Source organism: Rhodnius prolixus, unplaced genomic scaffold (genome assembly GCF_049639745.1).
Source record: "Rhodnius prolixus isolate KJV_2025 unplaced genomic scaffold, Rpr scaffold_34, whole genome shotgun sequence".
In the NCBI taxonomy this organism is placed as follows: Eukaryota; Metazoa; Arthropoda; class Insecta; order Hemiptera; family Reduviidae; genus Rhodnius; species Rhodnius prolixus.
The window spans coordinates 799730-824914 of NW_027411619.1; the positions used below are offsets into that span (position 1 = coordinate 799730).

Consider the following 25185-nt stretch of genomic DNA (forward strand, 5'->3'; position numbering starts at 1 on the left):
TTCATTTACATCGATGAAAAAAAATATTTCGGGACAAAAAGATTCATTGCGAAAAACAAATTTTATATCAATGATTTTTTTAACAGAAACATGCACAAACAGATTAATAATATCATTAAATAAAAATCACATGCAGTCAGTCCAAATGTCTGTTACCTGCTGGCTCTCTAACGACCGAAATTAAAGATTTTAAATTTAAAATACATCGGGTTTGTTTTTGTTTTCACATTGTATTTGTTTTTAACATTAAAATGTACGCGTCTTTTAATCCCGGATTAAATTTAAAATTATAATTAATAATCTCGTCATTTAGCAAAGTCCACGAATTATTTTGACTTTTTATCGCGCAAACATAGTGACCGGAATTAAGGCCCGAACCGTAGTGATAAATCACGGACGCCAGTGAGAAATTAAAACCGTCAATTTTAACATTATGTTCATCGAAAGAGTGAATTTCATTTAAAACACGATTTCCTTGGTAACGCTTTAATATTACAATGAGATAATCCGATACCGAATGTAATTTACTTCGTATATAAATTTTATTTTCACCGCATTCTGAACACGTGATATCCGATAATTTATAGTCGAATAACGTTTGAAAACTAACCGGCTCGTTATTTTGGACAACCCCGAATTCTAGGAAGTACTTTACTTCAGGATTAGTGGGAACGTCATCCCAATAACTATTGCAATTGAAACATTTTCGAACGAATTTAACTGTGCAATCAAATAACTTGCTCGGAATGTTATTTTCTGTAACTAAAGCGTTTATTACGAACGATAGAAATTCTTGCGCGTCTTGCTGAATATTAGCGTTGAAGTTTATGTCGCTATCGTGAGCAATTAATTCGCGGAGTCGTTTAGTATTTGATTTGTTAGTACCAAGAGTTATTCCAGTTGTTAAAATATTTAATAATTCGCAAGTTACGCTCACTGTTTGGTAGTTCTCGCGAGTTTTTGGATCCGGAAATCTTATTTTTATATTATTGGACAGGTTATTTTTTAGGTTAAATTTAACGAGATCTATATTAATCAAACACTGTGCAACAACATTCGCGTAACATGAAACGCCGTCAGAATTGGTTAAGCCAAATATTTCCGTTTTCGAACAAATTTCGCGATTATCATATGATTGAGGAAGGCATTTTGTTTTTGTTAACTTGATGGTGGGGGAAACGCAAATATTATTATTCGCAGTATGCAAACATGGTGATTGGATCATTTTATTTAAACGATGGTATTCACTTATCGCGTCCGTATCTGCTTTTATTTTTGACGGATCGAAATCAATTAAATACAAACCGTTTAAATTAGTGACCCGCGAGAGAGCTACATAGTGCATGCCCGGTGCAAACACTTCTTTACCTAAACTCGTGAACAAACAATCCAAGGTTAAGCCTTGAGATTTGTGGATGGTTACCGCGTACGAAAGAGACACCGGAAATTGCTTCCTATGCACGTAAATATTTTTTATTAATTGAAATCGCGCTTGTACCCTTTCTAAAGTAAAGGGTTTATTATTTACGACGACAATTAATGAATCAACGAATTTTCCTTTATAAACAAACCGTTCCACTACACCAATTGTTCCGTTTACAATTCCGTTAGCAATATCAATGTTTCTTTTAATCATTATTTTAGCGCCCACAAATAAATTTATAGTTTTAGATAAATTAGCTGTGCGAGAGACGTCTTCCGAAATTTTAGAAATTAACAAGTTCAAATCTTTTATTTTTTTATTTGACAATTTGGAATTATAATCAATTTCATCGATACTATCAATTGTAACTATTTCTTTCGCGAATTTTTCCGAATAAAGTTTATTAAAAGTTATACATTGAGCTTTAGTCGCGAAAAGACATAACGGATTTTTACCGGAATCGACTAATTCCTTATACCTTTGAATTACATTATTTAAATCATTATTTGGTAGAAGACGTGAGTTTAATAGTGAGATGTCTTCTTCGCAGACATTACCCGACCGAATATTGAGCAAAATATTTATAAAACCGCTTTTATCATTTTTTTGTCTTACGTTAATTTTTAATTCGTCATATTCGAACATCGACCAAAGATCAACTGAACCGATGGATCCGAGTTTGGATTTACATTCGATGCGGGTTAACTTTTTAAAAACTTGATTACCTTTGACGGGCTGCAATTGTAACAAATCTCCGAAAAGTAAGATATTAAAATTACCGAAAGGTTCATTATTTTTGGCAATTTCCGTCAACCGAAGATGAATATAAGCAAAAACGAGACTCGAAACTAAACTAATTTCATCGATTATCAATAATTTCATATCTTTAAGTACGTGCCTAATCGCCCGACAACTTTCAACGTTTAATTTATTATATTCGGCGGTTTGTTGGTGCTCAACCGGGAGCGATAAAAGCCGGTAAATGGTGACACCATTTACATTATATGCAGCCAGGCCGGTCGGAGCCGTTATAGCCACTGAAACAGTGTCTTTCTTAGGCGGAAATGTGTTGTTAATCCAAACTTTTAACGCTTTTAAGAGATACGATTTACCCGTACCGCCTACACCAGAAACGAATAATTTAATTTGACTGTTGCATTTATTATTACTTTGGTCGATAAGTGTTTTAGTTATTTTATTAAAAATCCGGCTTTGATCTTCATTTAAGTTAAATAAATTATTATCGCGATCGACATTACTAGTATACATCGCCGCGCAAACTTCCAACATCGCCACGTCTGCATCCTGCACTTCTCGGATAATATTATCCTCTTCTAAATTAATGAAATTCTCTTCTTTGAATTCCGCAATTTTATTCTGAAGCTCTTTGATTCCTTCTTCAATCATAATTAATTTATCGTGATAAGTCATGGCCTGTTTTAATTCCGCGGAATAATGGTCAAACGCTTCTTGGTACGTCCGAAAACCTTTTAAAATATCCGATTCATTTCGCCACGGTTAAAAAAGAAGTAAAAGGGAATGATAATATTTATTTCGGTCTTGTTCTGTATTTAACGTTTTGTACATCGGATGTTGAATTACGTACGGTTTACCACGCTTTCTTAAAACAACATTATTTTTTAATTTTATTCGGTTATCGGCTTCTAATTGATCGCGGGAAAGATCGTAATAACGACAGAAGTCGTATAAGTTTAAATTTTCTAGATGGTCGGGTCGATTCGGATAGTAATCCTTTAGCCATGACTTCAAATATACATCCGTTGAATTAGCCGGCATATTTTGTAATTGGTTAAACGGTTTTAAACATAGTTTTCTATTCTCGCGAAACGTGGTGCTGATATATCTCATATCTTCCGATTTACCGTACAAATGATGCCCGAGTAACCGATCCACTGTTTCATATAACCCGATCTCCCGATGCGTTAATTTTTTTAAGCCTAAACTCCACAACGCTTTTTTATTCGATTCTTTACATATATCAGCCCACAAATCTTCTAATTCCGTTTTTTCATTTTTCGATATATAACTAGTTACGTAAATGACTAATCTCAAATCTCCGTCTTTAACAAATTGCACGTCAACGTTAAACCCGCCGGAAGCTAATAAAAGGACAGGGTTGTAGTCGTTAATGCGTACCTCACTTCTCTGTCTGGGCAAGTCATAAACACGTTTCGGACCGAAACCTTTAACTCTAGACGCGATTGTGGAAATTATGTCATTAATTATCAATTCGTCGGTAACTTTACGCGGAAATCCAAACCGACATTTAGTATACATTTTTTGATTAACGCGATATTTACGTTGACAGTACGAGTTACATTTATGCATTTGATATTTCCGGACAAACGAGTGCAAGACAGGTGACTCTAAAGGATCCGGTAACCGAGCACAAATATATGTGTTAATAAAATCGGCAACCTTTTTAAAGCAATCGTTATTAATTTCCGGACTATCCCGAATCCACAATAACATGTGGTAATGCGGCGCCCCCCCTTTCTTGATATTCTACGCGCCAAAAATAATGTTCCACGAAACCTAATACCGGATTTATTTTATCGTTTATTAGAAACTTGAACATATTACGGATGAGACGGTGATAATATCTACACACACTAGTCGGATCTAACGCACATAACTCTCCGGCGGACATTTTCTCCACGTTAGGAACATCTTTATTAATTTTGACAAGGTACTGCAATAATTCGGAATGATCATATTCTGCATACGACAATGTTACAAAAAAAGTCGGCGCCCCAAAATCGCGTGTCATGGCATTGAGTTCTTGACGTCGACGTTGCCAATACTCTTTAGTGCCTCGCAACGAACTAAATAGATTGATTAATTGTTGTTCTAATAATTCATCGTTAACGGAAACTTTGATCAAAATATCATTCACCGTGTACGGTTTGTAAGCGCGAACGTTTAACAAGTGAGCAATCGCCCCGCCTAGGTATTTAAATTCACTATCGTTTAACAAGTGAAATAAATAACAAGGATCCCGCCGAAACCGCCCGTCTTTATTCAATATTCGCGTTTTACGGTACTCAGCGTCCGACAGAGGAATATTTCTATTTACCTCAAATTTTCCGAACCTGCCTTTAGGAAATAGATGAGGAAATGTTAGGTAATCTAAATTTTTATCAAAAACCGACACGTAATCTCCCTTCATTTGCTGCATTTGATACGATTCAATTTCACTCGATTCCACTGCATTCATATTTATCGGATGAAGGGAGTGAAAAGTATAAAATCCGGTTTTGTAAAAAGTTGCAATATCTACTTTTTTTATGGAAGCCCCGGATATATCCTTAAAAGTACATTTATTACCAATATTTTCGTTAATATTGGGTAACAATTTTACATTTAGATTTACGTTCGCGTACAAAGGGTTAATTTCTTTTAAAGCGGCAATCGCTTTGTAAATTTTATTCGCGCTCACTAAATCTTGCCATATCACTCGGTTTTGTGTAGGTACGCCATTAACCAGTACAACCACTTCATGATTTTGGGGCAGTTCGTTCGGAAGTAGGTCCACGTTTTTCTGCAAAGGGAGGGGTAAATAAGTGACGCGACCCTTTAACCCTTTAAGTTTTTCACTGACCGCAATTTTCCCTTTTTTCGGCTGGAGACGAATTACACATTGAAACGATTTAACTAATTGAGTCAGCATAGTTTCGAAAATATTCAACTTACCAACTTCTGCAGGCACGGGATCTACTTCTAAACAGTTATACGCGGCGCGTCCGGGAATACAATTATGATTCAATTTTCGTGCACAGTATAAACAAATTTTGAGACTGCGTCGGTGAATATTATCATAATTTTTATTAATATAAAGAATTATAGATTGCCATGATTTGTTATTGTTTATCTGAAAATTTACGAAATCTTTTAAATCCTCGTCATAAATTAACATATTGCAACACGCGCAAAAATTCTCCGGAAAGGAAAGAACTGTACGTTTTAAGGAAGATAAGTTTTTTTTATATTTATGCAGAATATTTATTTCATTGGTGTCGCAACTAGTAGAAGGTACATATTTCTTAAATTTGTTTATATCGATTTTAAGTGTTCCGAGAAACTTTTTTAAATCATTAACGGACCGTAAAATAGATTCGACATTATTTGCTGTATTTATACACGATGTTACACGATTAATTTTGAAAAATAGATTACGAATGATGTAAATCTGTATTTTTATGTTCCTAAACGCGGTGTAGTGGACCGATAATTCCGATAGAAGTTGTAGAAGTGTACTGCATTTAAAAATGCTGTTGTGTGAGGCGCAGTGTATGGTGTGACCTTTTTTTTCGTGATGTCTGTACCGACATTTGTTCGCAAGCTTTTTGATTGACACAGTATTTATATCGCCGTGAACAAATTCAACTAATTTATTTAAAGTAGTGCTCATACTTTGTTTTGAAAATTTACATGTGATACCGCAAGGCCATTCTACAATATTATTATTATCTTTAGTAATGTACTTTTTTAAATTGTGTGCGTTCACGAAAACGTGCTGGCTATTAGCAAGTAATGTATGACCGGGAGGAATCGCGCTATAAGAGCTTTCGAAGAAATAAGGTTCAGAATGTGCCGTGTGTTTCTGTTTATCTCCAAAAACTTTCACGATATTTTTAGGAGTTAGGGTTTTAATTTTATTGATTTCGAACTTATTAACGGCCTCATCAACAACGGCTTTTAATTTATTGTTTAGAAATCTTAAGTATGATCGAGCGATTCCGACTAAATGATTAGAATGTTTTATCAGGTAATAAAACACTGTGCGTTTAGTTTTATTTTTGACAATATAATGTTTATTAACTTTACTATTTAGCTTTAAATTTGCACACAATCTGTTTATTAACGCGCATTCACCTTGAAACCTATTTATCTTTTTTCGAGTCTGTATCCGTTTTTTCAATAAATTAGCGAATGACACCGAGGGCTTATTTACGTTTTGCCGAGTCAAAAAGTACCGGATATTTCTTTTTAAGTTGATAACAGCTCGATTTCTTCCATCATAACGTTTTTGTCTACTGCTGACTTTGTTTCTTTTCTTTTCATTGTACTTTCTTTGTGTTTCAGTCTTCTTTTCACTGTTTGTTCTGTCTTTTTGTTTCTGCTTCCTTGCTATGCCAACTTTATGGACAACATTGTATACACTTTGCTTCTTTCTTTTATGTTCTGAATGAGCTATGTCATATTCTCCCTGTTTTTTCTTTATTTCCTCTTTATGAGATAAATCGTACTCTCTCTGTTTTTTGTTTATCTCCTCTTTATGAGATAAATCGTACTCTCTCTGTTTTTTGTTTATTTCCTCTTTATGAGATAAATCGTAGTCTCTCTGTTTTTTCTTTATTTCCTCTTTATGAGATAAATCGTAGTCTCTCTGTTTTTTCTTTATTTCCTCTTTATGAGATAAATCGTAGTCTCTCTGTTTTTTCTTTATTTCCTCTTTATGAGATAAATCGTACTCTCTCTGTTTTTTCTTTATTTCCTCTCTATGAGATAAATCGTACTCTCTCTGTTTTTTCTTTATCTCCTTTTTATGAAATAAATCGTACTCTCTCTGTTTTTTTCTTTATTTCCTCTTTATGAGATAAATCGTACTCTCTCTGTTTTTTGTTTATCTCCTCTTTATGAGATAAATCGTACTCTCTCTGTTTTTTGTTTATCTCCTCTTTATGAGATAAATCGTACTCTCTCTGTTTTTCTTTAATGTGTTCTTTATGTTCTGTATTGTATTCTTTCTGTTTCTCTTTAATATTTTCTTTATGTTCTAAATTGTACACTTCCTGTTTCTCTTGGATTTTTTCTTTTTGTCTTAAATTATATTGTCGCTGTTTTCTTACTATTCCCTCGCGATTTTTAACGTAGTACCGTTGTTGCTTAGTGGCGTCGGGAGTCATAAAATTGTAGTTCTCGAGCTCAGCAGTGCTGTCAATTGTCTGTCTAATACCCGTTACTAAATTTTTAATTATCTGCTTTCTTTTTCGGTACTTAGAAGGCATTTTGGTAAATATATAATAAATATAAGTAAATAATTAATACAGAAGGTAAATACTTAACGTATATTTTTCTTAGATTCTGAAAACAAAAACAAAAAAAAATTATTTTTTAGCTTCGTAAAAAAAAGTGATTTTGGTTTGTTGCAATAGAACTTCAAAAAGTAATTTGAAATATTTTAGTAAAAATAAAAAATAAAAAAAAAGGAACTCCAGAACAATAGTTGACCATAACTACAAACAGAAATGAAAGAAAAAAATTTTTGTTAACCAAGCTGAATATGAGTTATGGAATATTAAGTTGCAGATTGCAACTTACAAAACCAAATGAAAACCCAAAAGGAAAATTAAAATTATGAAAATAAAAAACTTGAACTTGAAACAAGAATATTTACAATGACAGAGAATTGAGAAAAGACTGGAAGTATCTTCAAACTTGGAAATTTATGACTCTGGTAATCCTATTTGATAAAGAAAGCTCTTCGAAAAATGTTTCGAATAAAACCTATTTATTGAAATAGTGTAAACTGGGCTCTAGTAATCGTGAAAGTGAAAAACTATTTTATAAAGTGGTTGACACTTTCGGTTGAAAGTTTATTATCGACTTGTACTATTTTGTGTCAAAATTTGACCCGATTGGAATATTTTCCATACCAGAAGCAGACAAAAAATATTGCAAATTGATCAATAAAGGGGACATCCATTCCAAAAAACAGACAGAAAAATAAATAAAATAAGAGGATTTGCATCAAAAAACTACATCTAGCAAGTAATTACTTTATTCTTTTGATCAAACAACGAAAACAATCTATGCAATATAATAACTTATCGAAATAAGAAACTGTTTGAAACTTAACAATTAATCAGAACTAGGCTCACTTTTTGACGAGACATCAGCAATTAAGGTGCACTCAATCTTACTAAAACAAGCTCTACATAAATTCAGCTAATTATTGAAGTAAATTATATGAAACTAAATAATAGCAAAATATCTACTTACAAAATTAAGAAGAATGTATGAATATGAAGTCTTCAACAAAGTTGCTTAACAAAATAATAAAATCGCAAAAATTGCTAACACTTATTTCAACAACTGTTCAAAGACGTTTGATTTAGGTTAGGTTACATCTTTACTTCTATTTTACAGTGTATACAAACCATAAAGGAGAGGGGAATCACAATACTATAACCTTTATTAAGTAAAACACTATTTTTTTGTTCACAACCTCAGACAAAATAATAAAGTATAGTAAAATATATTTTATTAAGTTAGGATTAAGTTGTAAATATATTATCAAATAGACATATCGTTGTTCTTTTTAAAATTTTAGAAGTTTTCACAGTGGGGCGCGCTAGTTGACTTAGCAGATAACAAGGTTTAGAGACACAGAAGGTTACAATGCAAAATAAATAATACGGTGTGTCTGTGTGCTTTTTTAAACACTGGTATAATATTTTTAATAATAATAAACATTTTTGAACAAACCTGTTGTAAAAATAAAGTCGTATGTTTTCTTTTTAAATTTTAAACATTTTTTTGTGTTTAATTGTTCATTCATGAAAATCAGATCACCCATCGATAATTTAAAACGATTGCAATACTTTCCCTTAGTGGAGAAAGATCAGAATGGCACTTCAATATAATTTAACCCCTATTCCCTCGCCAATTTTATCAAATTTGGGCTAAGATTTTCAGAGTTAATAATGATAATTTTAGAGTGGGTTAACTTAGGTGAGGCAAACTCCCCTCCTTGACTATCTCCTTATCATTTTCCAAAATATTCCAAACCATTAAAAGTCTATTCTGTAAAGTTGCTATTCTGGTTTACAGGTTTTTTCAACATATGGGATAGGCAATAGTTTTATACATTGTACTTTAATACTTCATACCAATTTAGTAGCATTATCAAATCAGTGAGTAGAAGATAAAGACTAGAGAAAAGTTAGGGGGGAATGTTGCCAAGTTGGCAGGAAGAAAATGCAGACTGAGAATAGTTATGGAGAATTAGTGAACAACTAGTCGGAAGATGTAGAATGAAAATAAAAACATGTTACGAGTTATGGGGGAGTGGTAACAAGTGGTTGGTGGTAAGAAGATGGATATTGAGAGAAATGTTTTGGCATGAAATGATGAATGATGAATACATCCCATGAAGGGGTATTAAATAATAGAAAGTAATGCAGTAAAAGTTGAAACCTTCTTTCTGCCAAGTTTAATCAAAATCGGGCGATGAATATTGATTAATTGATGAATATTGAATATTGATTAATTGATGAATATTGAATATTGATTAATTGATGAATATTGAACATTAAGATCCACAAAAGCTAACATATATCCACATAAAATTTCGATTTGTAATGTCAATTCATTCATGTAAATTGATCGGTTCACTCGTCAATAATTTTAACGATTGCAGCGCTTCCTCTTATTGGGTGTAAGAGCATGATGGCGCTTTAAAGTCAAGTAGGGAAGCTTTAACCATTTCTTCGTGTTTAATTTTATCAAAATCGGACTAAGCGTTAAAGAAATATTAGTAAAAATAGTATTCCCTCTCTACCCCTTCCTCCCCTCCTGAAGTGGCACAACGTCGAGACTTCTATAATGCAAATCTGTACAAGATATAGGATTCGAATGACGCTTTATTCATGAAAATTAGTTCATGCGTCGATCATTTGAAACGATTGCCATACGTCCCCCTAATAAGGGTAAGAGCAGAACGTCGTTTAAATGTTACGTAGGAGAGCCCTAAACCTTTCATCCTGCCAAATTTTATCAAAATCGGGTTAACATTTACAGTGTTATTAGTAATAATAATTTTGAGAAGGGGCCTCACATATATGGGGCTAACTCCTCCCCCATCTGACCTATAGCGTCGAGACCCCCAAAAGGCACATCTACATAAAATTCCGAATCGTATGACTCCTCATTTTCAAAAATCGGTCGGCGCGTTTAAGCGCTACGTTGTTTACAAAAAAGGTAACAACAACAACAAGAAGAAGAAGAAGAAGAAGAAGAAGAAGAAGAAGAAGAAGAAGAAGAAGAAGAAGAACAAGAACAAGAACATTTTCTGAAAAAGCTGTTTTTGCTCATTTTCGGCAACATTTTTCTCAAAATCTACTAAATCTGGGTTGTTGCAAAAAATTACAGTCATAAAGGAGGGTTTGCCCTACATTTTAAAGAAAATTTGGGAATTTTATCTTTTATAGAAAAAGAGAAAAAAATTGTCAAAGTTGGGTGTTTTTTAACGTTACGCTATTTCGTGCAGTTTTTGATGGTCAACCCTTATACAACTGTCCTACCGGACAGTTTTAATCCTACCGGACAGATTTAATTAGCGTCGACACATCTAAAAGGCAAATCTACTTAAAATATAGAATATAATAACAACACATACATGAATGTAGGTTGGAGCGTCGATAATTTGAACGATTGTAGTACATCCCTTTGGTGTGCAAGAGCAGCATGAAACATAAATGTCACGTAGAGAAGCTCTAACCACTTCTTCCTGCAAAACTTTATCAAAATCGGGCTAAGATTTACGCAGTAATTAGTATTATTAAAAGTTTTAGTGGGGCTATTATTATTAATAGTTTTAGGGGGGCTACATACCTGGGGCAAACGTCTCTTTTTAACTGTGTCGAGACCTATAACAGCCATATCTACACAAAATTTCAAATTAAATGACACTGCATTCATGATAACCGGTTAACGCGTCGATAATTTAAAACGATTCCCATACTTCTTCTTAATAGGTGGAAGAGAGGAACGTCGCTTTAATATTACGTAGGGGAGCCCTAACTCTTTCATCCGGCCAAATTTTATCCAAATCGACCAGAGATTTAGAGATTTATTAGTAATTAATAATTTGGGAGGGGCCCTAACTTAAATGGGGCTAACTCCTCTCCCATTCTATGTACTGCGTCGAGACCCCAAAAAGGCTCATTTACACAAAATTTCGAATCGAATGACACCTCATTCATGAAAATCGGTCCACGCGATTAGGCGCTACGTTGTTTACAAAAAAGGTAACAACAAAAAGAAGAAGAACAACTACAACCACAACTAGACCAATTTTTGAAAATGCCGTTTTTACTCATTTTCAGCAACTTTTTTCTCGTAATTTATTAGATCTATGTTATTACAAAAAAAAAATGCAGTTATAAAGGAGGATTTTCCCCATATTTTAAAAAAAAATTTGGGAATTTTATCTTTTATAGAAAAAGAGAAATAAATTGTCAAAGTTGGGTGTTTTTCAACGTTACGCTTTTTCGTGCAGTTTTTGACGGATCAACCCTTATACAACTGTCCTACCGGACAGTTTTAATTCATTCATATACCTCGGAACCTTAATCTCTAGGGATAACGATGTATCCCTAGAAATAAAAAGGAGTATGTTGGCCAATAGGTGCTATTATGGATTGAATAAGCATATGAGAAGCAACTTAATATATATATCCTTAACAAAAACTTACAGTTTAAAATGTTAAGTATAGGGGTTGATTAAACGCCAAAAGGTACACAAATCAGTAGTGCATGCCCGGTGCAAACACTTCTTTTTCTAAACTCGTGAACAAACAATCCAAGGTTAGGCCTTGAGATTTGTGGATGGTTACCGCGTACGAAAGAAATTGTTTCCTATGCACGTAAATATTTTTTAACAACAGAAATCGCGCTTTTACCCTTTCTAAAGAAAAGGGCTTGTTATTCAAGAGAATTATTAAAGAATCTACCACGTTTCCTTTATAAACAAACCGTTCAACTGTACCTATCGTTCCGTTTACGATTCCGCTAACAATATAGATATTTCTTTTAATCATTACTTTCGCGCCAACAAATAAATTTATTGTTTTAGATAAATTAGCAGTGCGGGAGACGTCTTCCGAAATTTTATTAATTAAAAAGTTCAAATCTTTTATTTTTTTATTCGTGAGTTTAAAATTATAATCGATTTCATCGATACTATCTATTGTGACTATTTCTTTCGCGAATTTATCTGAATACAGTTTATTAAAAGATGTGCACTGACCTTTAGTTGCGAAGAGACATAACGGATTTTTACCGGAATCGAGTGATTCTTTATAATTTTCAATTACATTATTTAAATCATTTTTTGGCAAAACACGCGAGTTTAACAGTGCGATGTCTTCTGCGCAGATAATACCTGACCGAATATTGAGCAAAGTGTTTACGAAACCACTTTTATCATTTTTCTGTCTCACGTTAATTTTTAATTCATCGTATTCGAACATCGACCAAAGATCAGCAGAACCGATAGACCCGAGTTTGGATTTGCATTCGATGCGAGTTAATTTTTTAAAAACTTGATTACCTTTAACTGGCTGCAATTGTAACAAGTCACCGAAAAGTAAAATATTAAAATTACCGAAAGGTTCATTATTTTTGGCAATTTCCGTCAACCGAAGGTGAATATAAGCGAAAACGAGACTCGAAACTAAACTAATTTCATCTATTATCAACAATTTCATGTCTTGAAGAACGTGCCTAATCGCCCGACAGCTTTCGACGTTTAATTTATTATATTCCGCGGTTTGTTGGTGCTCTACCGGGAGCGATAAAAGCCGGTAAATGGTGACGCCATTTACATTATATGCAGTCAGGCCGGTCGGAGCCGTTATAGCCACTGAAATAGTGTCTTTCTTGGGTGGAAATGTATTGTTAATCCAAACTTTTAACGCTTTTAAGAGATACGATTTACCCGTACCGCCAACACCAGAGACGAATAATTTTATTTGACTATTGCATTTTTTTTTGACTGGTCGATAAGTGTTTTAGATATTTTATTAAAAATCCGGCTCTGATCTTCGTTTAAATTAAATTTACTATCGCGATCATCAATACTGGTATACATCGCCGCGCATACTTCCAACATCGCCACGTCTGCATCCTGCACTTCTCGAATAATATTATCCTCTTCAAAATTAATGAAATTCTCTTCTTTGAATTCCGCAATTTTGCTCTGAAGTTCTTTGATTCCTTCTTCAATCATAATTAATTTATCGTGATAAGTCATGGCCTCTTTTAATTCCGCGGAATAATGGTCAAACGCTTCTAGGTACGTCCGAAAACCTTTTAAAATATCCGATTCATTTCGCCCCGGTTTAAAAAGAAGTAAAAGAGAATGATAATACTTATTGCGGTCTTGTTCTGTATTTAACGTTTTGTAAATGGGGTGTTGAATCACGTAAGGTTTGCCGCGCTTTCTTAAAATAACATTATTTTTTAATTTTGTTCGGTTTTCGGCTTCTAATTGATCGCGGGAAAGATCGTGATAACGACAGAAATCGTACAAGTTTAAAGTTTCTAGATTGTCGGGTCGATTCGGATAGTCGTTCAGCCATGACTTCAAATATATATCTGTGGAATTAGCCGGCATATTTTTTAGTTCATTATAAGGTTTTAAACATAGTTTTCTATTTTCGCGAAACGTGGTGCTGATATATCGCATATCTTCCGATTTACCGTACAAATGATGCCCGAGTAACCGATCCACTGTTTCGTATAACCCGATCTGCCGATGCGTTAATTTCTTTAAACCTAAACTCCACAACGCTTTTCTATTCGATTCTTTACATATATCAGCCCACAAATCTTCTAATTCCGTTTTTTCAATTTTAGATATATAACTAGTTACGTAAATGACTAATCTTAAATCACCGTCTTTAACAAATTGCACGTCAACGTTAAACCCGCCGGAAGCTAATAGAAGGACAGGGTTGTAGTCATTATTGCGAACCTCACTTCTCTGTCTGGGCAAGTCGTAAACACGTTTCGGACCGAAACCTTTAACTCTAGACGCGATTGTGGAAATTATATCATTAATTATCAATTCGTCGGTAACTTTACGCGGAAATCCAAACCGACATCTGGTATAAATTTTTTGTTTAACGCGATATTTTCGTTGGCAATACGAGTTACACTTGCGCAATTGATATTTCCGGTCAAACGAGTGTAAGACAGGTGACTCTAAAGGATCCGGTAACCGAGCACAAATATATGTGTTAATAAAATCGGCAACCTTTTTAAAACAATCATTATTAATTTCCGGACTATCCCGAATCCACAATAACATGTGGTAATGCGGCGTCCCCCCTTTCTTGATATTCTACGCGCCAAAAATAATGTTCCACGAAACCTAATACCGGGTTTATTTTATCGTTAATTAGGAACTTGAACATATTTCGGATGAGACGGTGATAATATCTACATACGCTAGTCGGATCTAACGCACATAACTCCCCGGCGGACATTTTCTCCACGTTAGAAACATCATTATTAATTTTGACAATGTATTGCAATAATTCGGAATGATCATATTCTGCACATGACAAAGTTACAAAAAAAGTCGGCGCCCCAAAATCGCGTGTCATGGCATTGTGTTCTTGGCGTCGACGTTGCCAATACACATTAGTACCCCGTAACGAACTAAATAAATTGATTAAATGCTGTTCCAACTGTTCATCGTTTACGGTAACTTTAGTTAAAATATCATTTACCGTGTACGGTTTGTACGCGTGTACATTTAGCAAGTGGGCAATAGCCCCGCCAAGATATTTAAATTCACTGTCATTTAACAAATGAAATAAATAACAAGGATCCCGCCGAAATCGCCCGTCTTTATTCAATATTCGCGTTTTACGATACTCAGCGTACGACAGAGGAATATTTCTATTTATGTCAAATTTTCCGATCCTGCCTTTAGGAAATAGATGCGGAAATGTTAAATAATCTAAATTTTTATCAAAAACCGACACGTACTCTCCCTTCATTTGCTGCATTTGATACGATTCGATTTCGCTCGATTCAACCGCGCTCATATTTATCGGATGAAGGGAGTGAAAAGTATAAAATCCGGTTTTATAAAAAGTTGTGCTATATACTTTTTTTATGGATGCCCCGGATACATCCTTAAAAGTATATTTATTAACTATATTTTCGTTGATATTCGGTAACCATTTTACATTTAGATTAACGTTCGCGTATAACGGGTTAATTTCTTTTAACGCGGCAATCGCTTTGTAAATTTTGTTCGCGCTCACTAAATCTCGCCATATGACTCGGTTTTGTGTAGGTACTCCATTAACCAGTACAACCACTTCATGATTTTGGGGCAGTTCATTCGGAAGTAGGTCCACGTTTTTCTGCAAAGGGAGGGGTAAATAAGTGACGCGACCCTTTAACTCTTTAAGCTTTTCACTGACCGCAATTTTCCCTTTTTTCGGTTGGAGACGAATTACACATTGGAACGATTTAACTAATTTGGTCAGCATTGTTTCGAAAATATTCAGCTTACCAACTTCTTCTGGCACGGGTTCTACTTCTAAACAGTTATACGCGGCGCGTCCGGAATACAAATTTGATTCAATTTTCGTGCACAGTATGTACAAATTTTAAGACCGCATCGGCGAATATTATCATAGTTTCTAATAATATAAAGAATTATAGATTGCCATGATTTGTTATTGTTTTTCTTAAAATTTACGAAATCTTTTAAATCCTCGTCATATGTTAACATATTGCAACACGCGCAAAAATTCTCCGGAAAAGAACAGACTGTACGTTTTAAGGAAGATAAGTTTTTTTTATATTTATGCAGAATATTTATTTCATTGGTGTCACAACTAGTAGAAGGTAAGTACTTATTAAATTTATTGTTGTCGATTTTAAGTGTTCCGAGAATCTTTTTTAAATCTTTTAAGGACCGTAAAATAGAGTCGACATTATTTGCTTTATTAATTCTTGTACTTACACGATTAATTTTGAAAATTAGATTACGTATGATGTTAATTGGTCCTTTTATGTTCCTAAACGCGGTGTAATGTACCGACAATTCCGATAGAAGTTGTAGAAGTGTACTGCATTTGAATATACTGTTGAGTGAAGCGCAGTGTATGTGTGCCCTTTTTGATTGTGATGTCTGTACCGACATGTGTTTGCAAGCTTTTTGATTGACACAGTATTTATATCGCCGTGAACAAATTCAACTAATTTATTTAAAATAGTGCTCATACATTGTTTTGAAAATTTACACGTGATACCGCAAGGCCATTCTACAATATTATTACCTTTAGTAATGTACTTTTTTAAATTGTGTCCGTTCACGAAAACGTTCTGGCTATTAGCAAGTCAGTTGGAGACGAGTTATTTGATGACCGGGAGGAATCGCGCTATAAGAGCTTTCGAAGAAATAAGGTTCAGAATGTGCAGTATGTTTCTGTTTACCTCCAAAAACTTTCACGATATTTTTAGGAGTTAGGGTTTTAATTTTATTGATTTTGAACTTATTAACGGCCTCATCAACAACGGCTTTTAATTTATTGGTTAGAAATCTTAAGTATGATCGAGCGATTCCGACTAAATGATTAGAATGTTTTATCAGGTAATAAAACACTGTGCGTTTAGTTTTTTTTTTGGCAATATAATGTTTATTAACTTTACTATTTAGCTTTAAATTTGCACACAATCTGTTTATTAACGCGCATTCACCTTGAAACCTATTTATCTTTTTCCGAGTCTGTACCCGTTTTTTCAATAAATTTGTGAATGACACCGAGGGCTTATTTACGCTTTGACGAGTCAAAAAGTACCGGATATTTCTTTTTAAGTTAATAACAGCTCGATTTCTTCCATCATAACGTTTTTGTCTACTGCTGACTTTGTTTCTTTTCTTTTCATTGTACTTTCTTTGTGTTTCAGTCTTCTTTTCACTGTTAATTCTGTCTTTTTGTTTCTGCTTCCTTGCTATGCCAACTTTATGGACAACATTGTATACTCTTTGCTTCTTTCTTTTTTGTTCTGAATGAGCTGTGTCATATTCTCTCTGTTTCTTCTGTATCTCCTCTTTATGAGATAAATCGTACTCTCTTTGTTTTTTCTGTATCTCCTCTTTATGAGATAAATTATACTCTCACTGTTTTTTCTTTACTTTCTCTTTATGAGATAAATCGTACTCTCTCTGTTTTTTGTTTATTTCCTCTTTATGAGATAAATCGTACTCTCTCTGTTTTTTGTTTATTTCCTCTCTATGAGATAAATCGTACTTTCTCTGTTTTTTCTTTATTTCCTCTCTATGAGATAAATCGTACCCTTTCTGTTTTCTCTTTTTTTCCACTTTATGAAATAAATCGTACTCTTTCTGTTTCTCTTGGATTTTTTGTTTATGTTCTAAATTGTACTCTTTCTGTTTCTCTTTAATGTGTTCTTTATGTTCTATATTGTACTCTTTCTGTTTCTCTTGGATTTTTTCTTTATGTTCTATATTGTACTCTTTCTGTTTTTCTTGGATTTTTTCTTTTTGTCCAAAATTATATTGTTGCTGTTTTCTTACTATTCCCTCGCGATTTTTAACGTAGTACCGTTGTTGCTTAGTGGCGGCGGGAGTCACAGTAGTGTACTTCTCGAGCTCAGCAGTGCTGTCAATTGTCTGTCTAATGCCCGTTACTAAATTTTTAATTATTTGCTTTCTTTTTCAATATTTAGAAAGCATTTTTGTAAAAATATAAACATAAGTAAATAATTAATATAGAAGATAAATACTTAACGTATATTTTTTCTTAGTTTCTGAAAAAAAAACAAAAATTATTTTTTAACTTTGTAAAAAGAAGTGATTTTGGTTTGTTGCAATAGAACTTCAAAATGTAATGTATCCGATTGGGAATATTTTAGGATAGAAAAAAAAAAAAAATGGACCGCCAGAACAATAGTTGACCATAACTACAAACAGTAATGGAGGAAAAAAATTTTTAGTTATCCAAGCTGAATATGATTTATGGAATATATCAGATTTGCAACTTACACAAATAAAAAAAAAACCAAAAGGAAAATTAATATTATGTAAATAAAAAACGTGAACTCAAACGAGAATGAATTTTCAATGACCGAGAGTTGAAAAAAGACTGTGGAAGTATCTTCAATCTTGGAAGTTTAGGACTCATGTAATCGTATTTCACACTAAATATAATAAAGCACTTTGACAAAATGTTTCAAATAAAACCTATTTATTGAAGTATAAAACTAAGCTCTAGTAACCGTGAAAGTGAAAAACTACTTAGTAAAGTGGTTGACACTTTCGGTAACAAGTTTATTATCGACTTGAACTAATTTGGGCGATTGGAATATTTTCCTCACCAGAAGCAGGCAAAAAAAATGTTGCAAGTAGATCAAACAAAGGTGACACACTCCGAAAAACAGATAGAAATTAATAAATAAATTAGGGGATCCTCATCTAAAAACTACATCAGGCAGGTAATTACTTTATTCTTTTGATCAAGCAACTAAAACAATCTAAGCAATATAATAATAACTTGTCGAAATAAGAAACTGAAATTTAACAATTAATCAGAACTAGGCTTAGTTTTTGACGAGACATCAGCAATTAAGGTGCACTCAATCTTACTAAAACAAGCTCTAACGAACTTTGAATATTCAGCTACTTTTTGAAGTAAATTATATGAAACTAAGAAATAGCAAAATATCTACTTACAAAATTATGAAGAATGTAGGAATATGTAGTCTTCAACAAAGTTGCTTAATAAATAATAAAATCGCAAAAATTGCTAGCACTTATTTCAACAATTGTTAAAAGACGTTTGATTTAGGTTAAGTTTTATCTTTACTTCTATTTTACAGTGTGTACAAACCATTAGGAGAGGGGAATCACACTATTATAACCTTTATTAAGTAAAACACTATTTTTTTGTTCACAACCTCTGACAAAATAATAAAGTATAGTAAAATATATTTTATTAAGTTAGGAATTTGTTGTAAATATATTATCATTATAGACATATCGTTTTTCTTTTTAAAATTTTAGAAGTTTTCACAGTGGGGCGCGCTAGTTGATGTAGATAGCAGGTAACAATGTTTAGATACACAGAAGGTTACAATGCAAAATAAATAATAAGGTGTGTCTGCGTGCTTTTTCAAACACTGGTGTAATATTTATAATAATTAATTAATAAAGATTTTTGAACAAACCTGTAATAATAAAGTCGTTGTATGTTTATTTTTTAATTTTAAACATTCTTTTGTGTTTAATTGGTCATTCATGAAAATCAGATCACCCATCGATAATTTGAAACGATTGCAATACTTTCCCTTAGTAGAGTAAGAGCAAGATGGCACTCGCAAATTTTATCAAATTCGGGCCAAGGTTTACCGAGTTAATAATGATAATTTTAGAGTGGCTTAACTTAGGTGAGGCAAACTCCCCTCCTTGACTATCTTCTTATCATTTTCCAAAATATTCTAAACCATTAAAAGTCTATTCTGTAAAGTTTCAATTCTGGTTTACCGGTTTTGTCAACATTTGGGATAAGCAATAGTTTTATGCACTGTACTTTAATACTTTATATTATTATTATACCAAGTTAGTGGAAGGTATCTCAAATCAAATTAGTATCAAATTAGTGAGTAGAAGATAAATACTAAAGAAAAGTTAGGGAGGAATGTTGCCAAGTTGTTATGAAGAAAATGCAGACTGGGAAAAGTTATGGGGGATTAGTGAACAACTAGCCGGAAGGTGTAGAATGAAAATAAAAAAATGTTATAAGTTATGTGGGAATGGTAACAAATTGGTGGTAAGAAAATGGATATTGAGAGAAATGTTATGGGATGAAATGATGAATGATTTCACATCCCATGAAGAGGTACAATAGAAAGAAAATTGTGATTACATTACCTTCTAGTAAGAGCGGTGAGATAAATTGTGATTACATTGCTTCCTCTGAGGGATTTAAGAGAAGTAGAGCTCTGATCGCAATAACCTCTTCCAAAGAGGGAAAGAAAAGTTATCTACAATTAAAGTTCTTCTCCCTAGACGATGCTGGCTGTATGGCGGAAGCCAATGCCAAAAAAAGAAAACAAAAAAAAAAAAAAAAGTTCTTCTCCCTAAAATTTAAACTGCAATAACGGCATGATTGCAATACATCCCCTTTGTAGGTGTGAGATCAGAAGGCACTTAAGTGTAACGCACTCTAAATTCTTCTTCTTGCGAAATTTAATCAAAAACGGGTGAAAATTATTATTAATAATAATATATTAGTTTGAGGCGGTATTATTTACGTAAGAAAACTTCCCTCAGAAAGTATATAATGTGTCGAGACCCTCAAAAGTCATTTCTACATTAATTCTCATTCTAATGGCGCTCTATTCATGAAAATCAATTCACGCGTTGATGATTTGTAACGTTTGCAATACTTCCCTTTAGTAGATGTTAGAGCGTGATGGCACTTTAATGTCACGTAGGAAAGCTTCAACTACCCCTACATGCTAAATTTTATCAAAATCTGGCTCAAATTTTCAGAGTTATTAGTAATAATAGTTTTACAGTGGCCCTTACGCGCGTGGGGCGAACTCCCCTCCCAAAGATGCCCTCTAAAATTTAAATCTACATAAAATTTGGAAAATAATGACACTTCATTCACGAAAAGCGGTTCTATAGCGACGACCGATTAAAACGATTGCAAAACTTCCCCTTAAAAGGTGTAAGAGCAGAACGTCGCTTTAGTGGTACGTAGGGGAGCCCGAACCCTTTCACCCTCCCAAATTTTATCAAAATCGGGCCAAGATTTACAGAGTAATTAGTAATAATAATTTTAGAGGGGCCCTTACATAAAGGGGGCTAACTCCTCTCCCATTCGATGTACAGCGCCAAGACCCCCAAAAGGCACATCTACAAAAAATTCCGACTCGAATGATACCTCATTCATGAAAATCGGTTCACGCGTTTAGGCGCTACGTTGTTTACAAAAAAGGTAACAACAACAACAAGAAGAAGAAGAACAAGAACATTTTTTGAAAATGCCGTTTTTGCACATTTTCAGCATCTTTTTTCTCAAAATCTATCAAATCTAGGTTGCTGCAAAAAAATAACGGTTATAAAGGAGGATTTGCCCTATATTATAAAGAAAATTTAGGAATTTTATCTTTTATAGAAAAAGAGAAACAAATTGTCAAAGATGGGTGTTTTTCAACGTTACGCTTTTTCGTGCATTTTTTGATGATCAACCCTTATACGACCCTCGTACAACTGTCCTACCGGACAGTTTTAATAAAAAAAAAAAAAATTAGTTGTAACTTGGACGTGGTACTGTACACATCGTTGAGTGTGCTCTAGACTTTAGTGCTGTTTTTAATTAGTTCTAATTGTTTATTAGTGAGTAATTTTTGTATCAATTAACTCAGTTTGATTCAGTGGTTATCAAGGTGACGAAATAAACTGGATTTAGAAATTTTTTTTTTGATTATTTATTGAAAATAAATTACTTTTTTGAGAAACTGGTAAGTCGTTATAGTTATAATGAATAGTGGTGGGGCTAAAGAATCTAGCCAATCAAATTGTGGAGATAGTTTATCTGTCGACTTAACAAAAACTTACAGTTTAAAATGTTAAGTATAAGGGTTGATTAAACGCCAAAAGGTACACAAATCAGCGAGTACCCAACATTTCATTAGTACTTCATTGATATTATTTAAGTAATTTTACTGCATTAATTTTCATTCATATTTTTTAAAATTTATTAGATGTCACAAACCCTTATGCTGGCCATTTTCGTCAACAAAATATATGTTCAAGCAACACTGTAGATTGACTGTAATATCTAGTTATTTATAATAATCAAACTGTTAAATACAGGATAAAAAGAAAAACGTTATAAAAAATATAAAAAAATTATGAGGCTAAAAAATTCAAAACCTTTTTTAAAAAATGCTTACACCAACATACATCAATGATTTTGTTTATTTTATTTATTTATTTTTATTTTTAAATAATAATAATAATAATAATGTGTGTTTATTATTTACAAAAACGATACAAAATTATATATAAAAAAAAAAATAATAATGAACAGAAAACTAAGAAAAACCACACAATGCATGGACATTATGTCCGTCTGCAGAGGTTGACCTCACTTACAAAAATTATATACAAATATTTTCCATCTTTGAAAACATAGTTTTTCTTTTTACTACATAAACAAAAATTCTTTGTAACAGAAAATTAAAATAACAATCGCAAAAATAATATTAAGGAATTTAAGTTATTGAAATTAGTTATATAGGGTGAAGGGACCAGTAATTGACTGCTTAAGAAAAAATTCGAGTTTAAGGTAGAATAACTTCCGTTATTTTGGCTCCAGGTGTAGGTTGTAAAATTGTACCGCTCCAGTAGGATGTATTTTATTTTATTAATATTTTAAAAGCAGTAAATTCGATCTTTATGTCAACCAAAAATGATTTTTTTTGAAAATTTGTCAATGACCCAGTAATTGACATACCGAATTTTCGGTGGAACCAGTGTTTGACATGGGGTGGGACCAGTAATTGACATACAAATATATTCATGAAACGACATAAGATATGCATTCAAAATCACTTTTAAATCTAAATAAATCACTTAAATCACCTAAATCACTTTTTCAATTGGATTTATAACAAAAATCGGTCTTATTCATAATTAATCAGTTTTTAAATAGGCAAACCTAAATAATCTAATATTTTTCAACATTACGCTATTTTATGCAGTTTTTGACGATCAACCCTTACACAACTGTCCTACTGGACAGTTTTAATTAAGTTCCCCAAGCCAAGACAGGTAATTTGAATAACAGCCCTTACTTTCAATAGTGCCAAGGAGATATTAGCTAACATACATGTTAGATCGTACACAATGTCTGTCGGCTCGCTTTTATCTCTTTCTCTCAACTCTTCCGCTCTCTTATCCTTTAGTTTCCGCTAAATATTTTGTTACTTAAACCTCTTTTTGGGAATTTTTTTTTGGTTCTCACTTTACCAAACTCTCTACTTCCGATTAGACTATGTGGTCACATCCTTGTTTTATCCATTCCGCCTATAACGTTGCTACTGATGGCATCTACGCGTCCTTGGGTTCGCTTTCTAGTGAACCAAATTTCTCCTACGCTTCCCTTCTTTTGGAGCGCTTCGCTAATATTTTCCACAATCTGTGCTGCCAGTGTCATTTGCTTCGAAACCAAACTATCTGAATGTAATTCATTCTTATTTTCTGCATCTAAACAGTATTTGATTGTTTATTATTACTGAGTTACCTCTTGGGCTCATTTATATATACACTGTGTGCACGTAAATCGCGTCCCGCCTCAGGTTGTAAGCATTCGCACTTACAACAGTAATAAATAAATGAAACATCAATGAAAAAAAAACTAGATTAAAAAGTAAGTAATGTGTAACGTCACTAAGTCACCAACTTCTCCACTTATGTTTAATTTCGCACCTGGTACTTCTCTTGAGGGAGCTTCATTTTTCCCCTGGCCGTTTTATTTGATGGAATTCTATGGTTCAGCCATTTCCTCCCTTTCTTCTTTGGAATGTGGCAAGGACCCAAAACTGAGGGAGAATGAGAGATTTTCAAACTCCGATAAGTGGGCGTCGTTTTTATCATTCACGTTGGCCTCGTGAAACTGTTCGGCGATCTCGACTATTCCAGTTTGTTGTTCATACATTGTTGTTCTGTACAGAATAATCATTCTGCATGCCCTCTTGAAATAAGGCGTACATTTGCTAATTCATTAATTTAAACATATTTTGTTGGAAGTTTTACTATTTATTTTATGTTGCCGATTTTTATCAATGATTTTATTTTACAATGTATTGAATTTTTAATTATAATAAAATTCATCAACCTATCTTATCATTTTCCCTGGAAGTCAATCACTGGTTTCAAAAAAAAAGCTGTAGGACTAGTAATTGACATACATGTCAATTACTGGGCAGATTGCCGTTTCAAGGACCAGTGATTGACAGCCCCATTTTAATCCTCAATGCTTCTTATAATTAAAAAAAAAACTACATAAATGAAATCTACAAGTAATACTAATTATAACAGAACATTGATAACCACACGAATATATGAACAAATAAACGAAAAATAAGAAAAAAGAAAAATTATTTTCTTATCAATCCTCCTTAGCAACGGCTTGTTTTTTCCTTGATTTTGAACTTTTAACACAAATAACCTTCCACTGATACCAAGGAACCTTCCAATAATTAATATTTTTCTGGAACTGCTGCCTAAAGGCTTCTCAATAACGAAATTGAAAGAATCACCACTAAAAACGGCTCATATCCCTTATAATACCAGTTTATATCTGGTATGTCAATTACTGGTGCCCAGTCAATTACTGGTCCCTTCACCCTAATAGTTATATAACTAGTTAAGTTAAAATTATTGAAATCCACAAAACTCTATAAAAATAAGGATAAATATTCTTCTCATAAAAAAGTAAATTTAAAAATTATAATTGGAAATCAAAAACTGTCTGTAGTTAGCCGCCTCCAAGTGGTACCAATAAAGGCGCTTAAAACAATTATTCTGCCCATTCAAGTAACTTATTATTTCAGTTTTTGTCAGCGTTTTCTTGTTGAACCACCGGATTCTAAATTCTTTAAGAATTGGACATTCAGCCACATAATGCAATAAATCTTCGACTACGAGGGTCGTTTGAAAAGTCCGTGCAAAGTCAGAGAGATAGCACCACTGGCGCGTATCGAGGTTATGTTTAGTTAGTAGCATCTCTTGGAAGAACACACACCAAGTTTCAGCCAGATGGGTCTATTACTTTGTGTTTGGCATTCGTTTGAATCGAGGAAGTCGAGTGATTTTCAAAAAATGGACGAAAAAGAATTTCGTGTGTTGATTAAACACTACTTTATGAAAGGCAAAACGCCTCAGGAGA

At 33.2% G+C, this 25185-nt stretch overlaps 2 protein-coding genes across 3 annotated transcripts in view; both read right to left on the bottom strand.

Moving 5' to 3' along the window:
• The window catches only part of LOC141457603 (uncharacterized), a gene marked incomplete at its 3' end in the record, with an annotated part of 667626 nt that overhangs the window by 614103 nt on the left and 28338 nt on the right, over positions 1 to 25185 (bottom strand). The gene's annotated exons all lie outside the window — the stretch shown is intronic.
• On the bottom strand, positions 12 to 19113 carry LOC141457595 (ATP-dependent DNA helicase PIF1-like). Of its 2 annotated transcripts, none has more exons than XM_074134801.1 (2): positions 18954 to 19113; positions 12 to 7531 (listed from the first exon to the last, which is right to left on the bottom strand). In XM_074134801.1, exon 2 carries the CDS (start codon positions 2852 to 2854, stop codon positions 224 to 226), a length of 2631 nt encoding a protein of 876 aa, XP_073990902.1. In that variant the 5' UTR covers positions 2855 to 7531; positions 18954 to 19113; the 3' UTR covers positions 12 to 223. The 2 variants fall into 2 exon arrangements, with proteins under 2 accessions (XP_073990902.1, XP_073990900.1); XM_074134799.1 differs by lacking the exon at positions 18954 to 19113 and adding an exon at positions 8450 to 9558.